At 36.4% G+C, this 9,686-nt stretch overlaps 2 protein-coding genes across 2 annotated transcripts; both read right to left on the bottom strand.

Moving 5' to 3' along the window:
• Positions 1 to 544: 544 nt before the first annotated feature.
• Positions 545 to 5,423, bottom strand: LOC138163499 (olfactory receptor 4C15-like). Its single transcript, XM_069090960.1, has 3 exons — positions 5,244 to 5,423; positions 3,524 to 3,822; positions 545 to 1,515 (listed from the first exon to the last, which is right to left on the bottom strand). Exon 3 carries the CDS (start codon positions 1,475 to 1,477, stop codon positions 545 to 547), a length of 933 nt encoding a protein of 310 aa, XP_068947061.1. The 5' UTR covers positions 1,478 to 1,515; positions 3,524 to 3,822; positions 5,244 to 5,423.
• A 1,789-nt stretch (positions 5,424 to 7,212) lies between these two features.
• LOC138163498 (olfactory receptor 4C11-like) lies at positions 7,213 to 8,136 on the bottom strand. Its single transcript, XM_069090959.1, has one exon. The coding sequence runs from the start codon at positions 8,134 to 8,136 to the stop codon at positions 7,213 to 7,215; it is 924 nt and encodes a 307-aa protein (XP_068947060.1).
• Between the last annotated feature and the right edge of the window lie 1,550 nt (positions 8,137 to 9,686).

The following is a 9,686-nucleotide window of genomic DNA, read 5'->3' as shown; positions in this document are numbered from 1 at the left end:
GAGAACTGGCCCTGGATTCAGGAGGACCTGAGTTCAAATCCAGCCTTAGACACTTAATACTTACTAGCCATGTGCCCTTGGGCAAGTCGCTTAACCCCAATTTTCCTACTTTGCACCTTTCAAAAAAAATAGGAATAGTGTATTGTAATTATTTATTGTTTTATAAATGAATAGTGTCTTTTGTCTTGGTTGAATGAGTTCTCTTGGTTTGAGATGTTTATTCTCTTCTATCATTGTAATATCTGTTTTTATGTTTTTTAAGTTACATCTGTGAAGTGTGAACCAAATGCTTCCTGGTAGCTTAAAATTAGGATTTGTCTCTATTATTGTTCCATGGGTTATTGCAGTATGGTTATTCTTTTGGCTGCCTATACTGTTAAATATATCTTCAGTGTAAATTATGAAAAAAATTAGCCTTAAATTAATTTTCCTCAACAAGACATTTAATCCTTAAATTATTTTTTGACATTGTTTTCAGGGTATGAAGAACAGTCAAATCAAGATGAGACATCTAACTTATCATTTAGAAGATTCCTTAAAATATTTATTTTTCAGCATTAATTACTGTTTTGCTCCACAGTTTCTTCATGGCATTTTTCATTTCTGTATTCCTAAATGTGTAGATCAAGGGATTTAATAAGGGAGTTAGAAAGCTATAGAATATCGCCACCATTTTGTCAAAAGAGAAAGTTGTGGGAGGTCGTGTATATACAAATATACATGGTACAAAAAATAAGACTACAACTGTGATGTGAGAACCACAAGTAGAAAGGGCTTTGCGACGTGCTGCTATGCTGTGTGTCCTTAGAGAATGCAGGATAACTCCATAAGAGACAAGCAACAGTGAGAAATTGATGATACAGATAAGACCACTGTTGGCCACAACCATCAGACCAAGCACGTGGGTGTCAGTACAGGCAAGTTCTAACAAAGGGTACAAGTCACACATAAAGTGATCGATTACATTGGGGCCGCAAAAGGGTAATGGAATCATGAAGAACATCTGAATCATGGAATGCAAGAAGCCTCCAGACCAGGCTACTCCCACCAGCAACAAACAGAGGTTCCGATTCATGATTGTCATGTAGTGCAAAGGCTTACAGATAGCCACATACCTGTCAAAGGCCATGGATGTGAGGACAATCACCTCAACACCGGCCAAGAAATGTTCTGCAAAAATCTGACCCATACAATCTTGGAAGGATATGGTTTTCTTTTCACAGAGAGAGTCTATGATAACTTTAGGAGCAATGACAGAAGAGAAACAGGCATCCAGGAAAGACAGAAAGGCTAGGAAGAAGTACATAGGGGAGCCCAAAAGAGAAGGGGTACAAATGATGGTCACAACAATAAACAAATTCCCCCCAACAGTTGCAAGGTAGAAAATTGAGAATATAACAAATGCCATTTTCTGAATATTTGGATTCTGTGAAAGTCCCAGAAGAATGAACTCAGTCACATGACTTTGATTTTCCATTTTTAAAGGACACAAGTGCCCTATTAATCATTGAGTATCTACAGAAAAAAGAAAGAGGAATCTTTAATGGTCAGTATTGAAGAACATGTCCAAAAGCATGTTGAAAAATGTGTACATTAATGATATTTGCATACAATTTGGCATTATTGATTGTGAGAGGTCTTTAACAACAGAGGCTCTTTATGATTCACATTTCCCTGTCCTTTACACTCATGAATTTCCCAATGTTCTTAAAATAATATTTGCAGAAATGAATATGATATTCCAATAAAGTTCTCAACAGTGTATACTCGGTCTGTCAATTCATTGTTCAATATGTCTTACAATGTAGCCTAAAATCATGTAAATCTTTTGAAATACTTTAGAGTTCTGCTCACATTGACCTTGCATTTATAACATATCTTCGGGGTCTTTTCCCTCTTCACAATTGCTCTTTTATCTTGCCTCCATCATTTTCTACTTATAAAGTGATTTTTTTAAATGCAGATAAGGTTTTATATTTATTCGTATGCAATTTGGATCACTGTTACAGATAAGAAGCCCCCCCCCCCCAAGTACTAGCTAGTATCCAATACTTGAGCTGTCATTCCTGGATTTCTGCCACTGAAATATTAAATAAACATCTCATTTATACCTTCTTTCAAGAAATATACATTTATGTGTATATAAATCTACCTTTACATATACATAGATGCACATATACAAATATACATGTAGGTCTGCGCACATACATATGCATATATACATATGCATCATATGTACAAAATCAAAAAAATTCTGGAGTATTCTATGGGAAGCTTATTTTGAAGATGATATGAAACAATTAATGACCTCCCTCCTCCCTCCCTCTGTTTCCTTCTCTCTCTATCTCTCTCTCTGTCTCTCTCTGTCTCTCTGTCTCTCTCTGTCTCTCTGTCTCTGTCTCTCTCTCTGTCTCTCTCTGTCTGTCTCTGTCTCTCTCTCTGTCTCTCTCTCTCTGTCTCTCTACTTTCTCTATCTGTGTCTCTCTCCCTCTTTCCCCTAATTTCCCATGGATTTAGCTAATATTAATTTCAATTCCACATAACCAACTACCTATTAGAAATTTCAAAGTAGAAGTCCCAAAGATATCATAACCTCAATATTTCCCATATCGTTTCCCTAAAAACCTATAGTGAAGAGGGGATTGTCAATTCCAGAGTTATTAATATGTTTCTGTCACTGAATTCCAGGTCTTTTGATTTATGTATGTTTCGGAGCCACAGGGCCCCTCCCCAGAGAGAAAAAGGCAACTAGGTTTACACACAAAATATGAGGTTAAAACGTCCTCTCCTCCACCCACCCCAAAAAAAAATGTTTATTCCTATGGATTGAAATGACAAGATATGATTGACTATATATGTTCAACATCGTCCTTTGCCACCTCATAAATTATTCTATTCCAAAATTATCTCTCCTCAAGTTTTTGATTGATATGTTTCTGCATAGTGAAACTTATCAATAATTAGTATAGCCTGTGTCATCCGTGAGACCAATTTCCCTCTAAAATATCTAGTGCAGATCTACCCTGAACGACCCCCCACCACCACATGCATATGAGTTTCTTATTGATACAAAGAACTATCTAATCAGTAAACTTTATCAGTAAGATCAACAACTGTTTTACAGTTTTAAAATTGCCTAGAGGCACTAGAAAGATTTTCTCAATTGGTACATATCAAAAGAAGTATTTCATTTTTTCCAGAACATGAATCCCCATTGCCTTTCTTCTCAGATCTGCCCGTAAAAGATAAACTCCCTCTCTTGGGGTTTTCAAGTGGGCTGAGAACTGTTGATGCTTCTATGACTGCTATTACTCCTATTACTGCTAATGCTACTACTACCTTTTTCGCTACTGTTGCTAATCCTACCACTGCTGCTGCGCTGTTGCTACTGCTGTTCCTCTTCCTCCTCTATTCTTACTATCATATCTATATCAGAATTTCTGTTTTTCTCTCCCCAACCCATTCCTTCCTAGGAGTTTGCTGGCATATGGTCAAGATCAGAAGGCAAGTTAAATGATTATACCTTTCATTCTTGGAACTTGCATCTTCAGCTCCTAGCTGACATGTAGTAGGAGCAAGATTAATGTTTTTTTTTTTTTTACATAAATTGGTTGACTGGTGTGCCCACTCCTGGTGTGCATTGTTTTCCTGAGCTGATGAAAACAATTTGTATTCTTGTTAGCATTCTTCTTATAATGAAGTTCCCCCAACTCATTAGTGTCGATCTTCTGGCAATCAAAATTCCTTAGCTTGGCCCCAAGCCTCTTCCACGTGTTAGGACCTGCCAGAACTTCTGATGTTCTGATCAGAAATCAAGATTACCTGCATGCCCCAGAGAGGAAGGGAAATGGTCAGTGAAAGTACCATGCAAGTAAAAACATCTGCACTTTGCATTTGGAAATGTGTTTGGCCAGATGCAATTTTCTTAAAAGCAAATGTCTATTAGATGGTTTAAGACTAAAGAAGATCAAAAAATTGTATATGCATTTGTATTAGTGCAATTGATGATAGCTCTAGCAGAAAGTTTGGACAATGATGTTAGGGGTGAAATAAATGGAAGTAGTAACAGACAAATTGGACCTGGAGCTAAATGATGATCTCTCTGTCATTCTCTCCTTCTCTCTTTTTCTATTACTCTTCTCTCTCTACCTCCCTTCTTTCTCTCCCTCTCTCTCCCCTTTCTCATTATTCATATTTCCCAAATAGAATATGATGCCTCAGGTTCTATACAAGGTGAGGGGTTTTCATTTCCTATTTACATTTTCCAGAAAAAAATTAATTTTATGTAATGATTTTATTTCTGTCTAGCCCATGAATAATACCCCCCTGCTAAGTGTGCCACTGTTTGGGGGGAAAAAATTAGAAAATGTTTTTATTTGGTAAATATGTCAATCCTTAAATGTGTCCTGGCAGTATAAATACAAACTATTGGTGAGATTTTAATAAAACCAAAAAAAGTTGTCAAACCTCAATCCATCTAAGTCACAAACATTTGTAGTCTATGACCAGCAAAAGGCAAGGACTTGGTTCGCTGGGCAGCAGTGAGATATGGTGGCATTTGTCAGATTCTGGTGAAACCTTGTTGCTGAGTCATTGTAAGAACTGTGAAGCTTTATGTAATTTCTCTGTCTGTATTTCTGCATATGCACATAAATCAGAATAATGAGACATCTCACCAATATCACAAGTGTCATGTACAGTAAGACCAATTGAATATGAGGACAATAACTATACCCATAGATATTCTTAGATCCAAGAAATTCAACTGTATTTATTCCAAAAGATGAGATGAATTACTTCTATGGTTTCTGATTAATATTCTTTAAGTAATGCAGCTTTCATTTTCTACCCTATTTAATTACTTTCCATGGTTTTTCACCTCCTAGAGAATAAAAGTTGAAGTCCTTACTCAAACATTCAAAGCTCTAAAGAATTTAGACTTCAATATTTTTTCAATTGTTTTCCCACTTTTGTTGTTTCCCTGACCTGCCTTTCCATTAAGTTAAAAAAAGAAAAAAAAATATGGAATGGGTATTGAATAGAAAAATAAAGACATGAAGTGATGAGATTTTGGTCATTAGGTAAAATTAAAGATCTGAATAAAAAAAAGCAGGAATAGGAAGAGTGGGGATAAAGAGAGGAATGGTCAAAGGGAAAGTGAACAGAGATTGTACCCATTGCGGGGAGCAAAGAGGGAAAAGGATTTACAGAAAGAAGATTTTTTCATGAGTTCATCATCTTACCATCACTTTGTTCACTCCAGGCATCACATATTCTTATACTATGGTTATGTCTTGGTCACCTAATAGTATTGGAAGTCACAACTCCATTTCCTTGTCTCACATGCTTTTAAAGGCTAGGAGAAAGCTAGACAGACTCTATTACTCTATCTAGACAGAAAGTTGACCTAAATCTTCACGGTGCAGGGCTGTCTGCCTGGTTTTCTTAGAGCCTAATGATTTTTTTTTCTTAAACAATTATTTATAGTACTTGCATCAAACTTTACAAACTTAGAGAGTTGACAGCCTCCAGGGAAATGAGGCATGTTAATTATGGGGAATTTGGTTCCATAAGTTAAGTTGACTTAAAGGTCAGTGGATGAAGAAATATCCCAGTCCAATTTGATCAACCTGATCTGGAGCCAAGTCTTGACAAAAGCAGAAAACTTCGTTTCAAATTTCTTATCCTGCTTATTATTAAGGATTTTCTCCATAAATTGTCACCTCAGAAACCAAAAAAGCATCTATACAGGGTTCACAGTGGCCTTTGAATATCTCATCATCTTACCCCAAAAGAGCATTTTCTTAGAATCACCAAATAGTAAAAATAAAAGGATCATTTTGTGTAACTTATTCAATGTAGTAAATTGAATAGGTCCAGAGAATTTTAGTAAAGATTATTTTCTCAGCGTTATGATTTTTAATGGAGAAATGTTCAGGAGTAAACTTAATAATTCAAGTTAACCTAAGCAGCTCCAATCTACTTTAAGTAACATCATTTGTATTTTTTGCATGGAGGACCATTAATATGTGGTTTATTAACAAGTACTCACATTAGATTGTGTAAATGTATTGCATAGATTAGGTAAGATATTGTAAGATGCTTTTTTTCTGTAATCTCTACTATTGTGTAAACCACATGCAAATTAAGATTCCATCATTTCTAAAATCTAGCATCTGTCCCTGGTTATAGGATTATTTTAAATATATATTTAACATGTTGTAACATTTTTATCCTTCCCAAAGATTTCTGGCACCCAACTATAAGACTTGGTTCCCCCTCTCACGTGTAACTACTCCAGAAATCTCTCCAAGGTTCATGCTGTGGTTCCTGAGATCTTATTAATATGCGATTGATTTTGACAGGAAGTAATTGACTTTTAATCTGTTTCAACCAAAGGACACAGATATTTCAAAGACAGACATTTTATAAACTGACATTGTAAGAAACAGCAAAATAATTTTTTCCTAGTAAAAGTGAACACAATCTTCTGTCATGTCATGAAGATCTATCTCCATAACTCAGGAATGAAAGAGGTTCCAGAACAAGAATAAAAAGGGAAAATTTGGTATAGGTAGGATAATATTATAATGAAAATACCACTAGGGCTAGACTAAAATCCAAGATTTCTGTCACTTACTATTTATGTCAATTTCAGGGAAATGCTTAAACTTTATGGTCCTCAGTATCTTCACATACCAAGTGAAAAGGTTGCATTATATGGCCTCTAAATTCCCTTCTCACTTGAAATCTTTGAAATCATTGATTTTTCTCCCTAGTCAGAAGAAACTATATACAGAGTTACACCGACGTGGGGTAAACCAGCATGTCATAATTGAAAATTGTAACCATTCATAGTGTTGTCATTCTTTTGGTATTTTGGGATGAACATGATAGAATCATTAGTCATTCAGTATTTATCTGCCTACATTGCATTCTCATAATTTCAGAGGTCAGGGATAAATGCCAGTAGATAACATCTCTTCTTCACATTGGTCTAAATCTTTGAAGGAGAATAATGTAACAATCATTTATTAAACACCTACCATGTTTCGGGCACTGTGCTAAGTATTTTAAAAATATTATCTGAATTGATCCACAGAACAACCCTGGGGGTTGGTGTTATTCTTATTCTCATTTTAGAGTCGAGGAAACTGAGGTAGGCAGCTGTAAAGTGATATGCTAGTAACTTGGTTGGGGAGGGTATATACGCTATTTGCCATGTGAACTTGCTGTGTCGCTCCATAGCTTTCCCATAGCTTGTTTTACTTCTGCATTCCTCAGGGTATAGATCAAGGGGTTGAGCAAAGGAGTGCCAATGGTATAAAATACAGACACCAATTTATCCACAGGGAAGATAACTGGGGGCCGAGTATATATGAAAATACAAGGGACAAAGAATATAATGACCACGATTATGTGGGAGGTACAGGTGGACAAGGCTTTGCGCTTCCCTTCTGCGCTATGATTTCTTAGTGAATAAAGAATAAAAGCATAGGAGGTCAGTAGAATGGCAAAGCTCATCATGCATATGATTCCACTATTGGAAACAACCAACAGGTTTATCACATATGTGTCAGTGCAGGCCAATCTCAGCAAAGGCTGCAAGTCACAGAAATAGTGATCAATTACATTGGGACCACAAAAGGGTAAACTTAAGGCAAGGAAGATCTGGGTGATAGAATGCAGAAAAGACCCCACCCATGCCACTTTTACTAAAATCCCACATGTCTTTTGGTTCATGATGACCGTGTAGTGCAGAGGCTTACAGATAGCCGCATAGCGGTCATAGGCCATGAGGATAAGGACCAAGACTTCCATACATCCAAAGAAATGCATTCCAAATAGCTGGGTCATACATCCATCAAAGGAGATCATCTGCTTTTTAGAGAGGCTGTCTACAATTAGTTTAGGGGCTGTAGTACTAGAGAAACAGAAGTCTGCAAAGGACAAGTACGTCAGAAAGAAATACATTGGGGCTCCAAGTGTGGGGCTGGTCTTGATGGTCAAAATAATGAACAGGTTTCCTAACATGGTTGCAGTGTAGAAAATGAAGAAGACAGCAAAAACTATTTTCTGTTTCCCTGGGTCTTGTGTTAGTCCAAGGAGAATGAATTCAGTCACATTGTTTTTCATTTCTGTATCTTCAGTGAAAATGGGAAGGAAATACGTGACAACTAATCATTGCCTAAATAGAAGAAAGTAGCATTAGGAAAACAGAGCAAGGGACCCTGAGTCTTACCGAATCAATGTCTGTTCTAGAGTATTCCAGTGTTACTTTTACCTTTAAAAATATTAAATGGAATTTTACAAAGAACATACACTTCCCATAATCTATTTCAATCCACCCTCCACATTTCTTGGACTTGCTTATGAAGGAATAATTTTCTGTATCAGTAAAATGACAGAGTATGACTTGCTAAATTATTGAATTTAATACTTCCTGAGACCTGACATTCCCCTTGCTTATTTCCTGTTGTCCTGCTAGAGTCAATCTTATTTTTTCTGTAATTACCTTATTTCATAGGTTTAACTAATAAGAAATTTCCCTTCCATCAAACCTATATAAAAATATACATATATATATATGTATGTATGTATATCTTCATAACTTATAACCATTGTTTCTCCTTCTTATCTCTGGAGTAAATTGGGTGAAAGTGTCTTTTAACATATGACAATTCTTCAAATACTTCGAGATGCTACCATATCCCCCTTAAATCTTCCATTTTAATGAAAAGCGTTTCCAGTCACTTAGACCATTAAATGGCACATAATACGCAGTATAGTAACCTTCCTCAATGTCAATATATGGAGGTCTCACTGCTTGTAAACATTCTCTCTAAAATGGAGCACTTTGAACTCAGCAGAATACTCCAGATATGGTCCAATAAGGTCAAAGCACCGTGTGATTACCAAAATCCTCATTTTAGAAAGTATATCACCTGTAATTTAGTAAACATTTCAATATATAAAGGTATGTATGCATTTGTATATGAGTAAGTATATATGTGTGTATGTGTAGCAAGTGCTATGATCATATATACACACATATATAGGCATAAGCACACATGTATATGCACATATATAACACATCTATCCACACATAAGTTAATTTTGTAACATGTCATTATCATTCTTTTCATCTATCACTATAGTGACCATATTAAAAAATAGTGACATGTGAATTATCCCTACTCAAATTCATTGGCTCCTGGCAGGTGTGGGGGCATGGGGGTGGGGTGTCGTGGTAGTCGCACAGCCAAGATGGCGGAGCAAAAGCAGGGATTTGCTTCAGCTCTCCCCCAAACAACACCAAATACCTGTAAAAATAAAACACTGGCAGCTGTGGCAATTTCCAGACTTCTCAACCCACAAACTCCAAGAACGGAGTGGATAATGAGTGAAAGAGCAGCATGAGGTTCAGCCTAGGAGGTGAGAGGGAATGAAAAAACCTTACTTGCATCATATTTGGCTTAAGGAGGGAATAACATACACACTTAATTGGGTATCTTACTCTACAGGAAAGTTGGGTGGAAGGAGGTAAGGAGGTAGGATGATAGAAGGGAGGGCAGAGTGGGGAAAGGGGTAGTGAGAAGTAAACACTTTTGAAAAGGAACAGGGTCAAAGAAGTAAATAGAATAAGTGGGAGGTGGGATAGGATGGAGGAAAATATAGCTAGTCTT

The sequence above is a fragment of the Petaurus breviceps genome, unplaced genomic scaffold, assembly GCF_028583685.1.
Source record: "Petaurus breviceps papuanus isolate PSGF00001 unplaced genomic scaffold, PetGlider_PUasm1.0 188, whole genome shotgun sequence".
NCBI classification, from domain to species: Eukaryota; Metazoa; Chordata; class Mammalia; order Diprotodontia; family Petauridae; genus Petaurus; species Petaurus breviceps.
The sequence above is the reverse complement of the archived record's forward strand: the minus strand, read 5'-3'. Positions and strand labels throughout refer to the sequence as shown.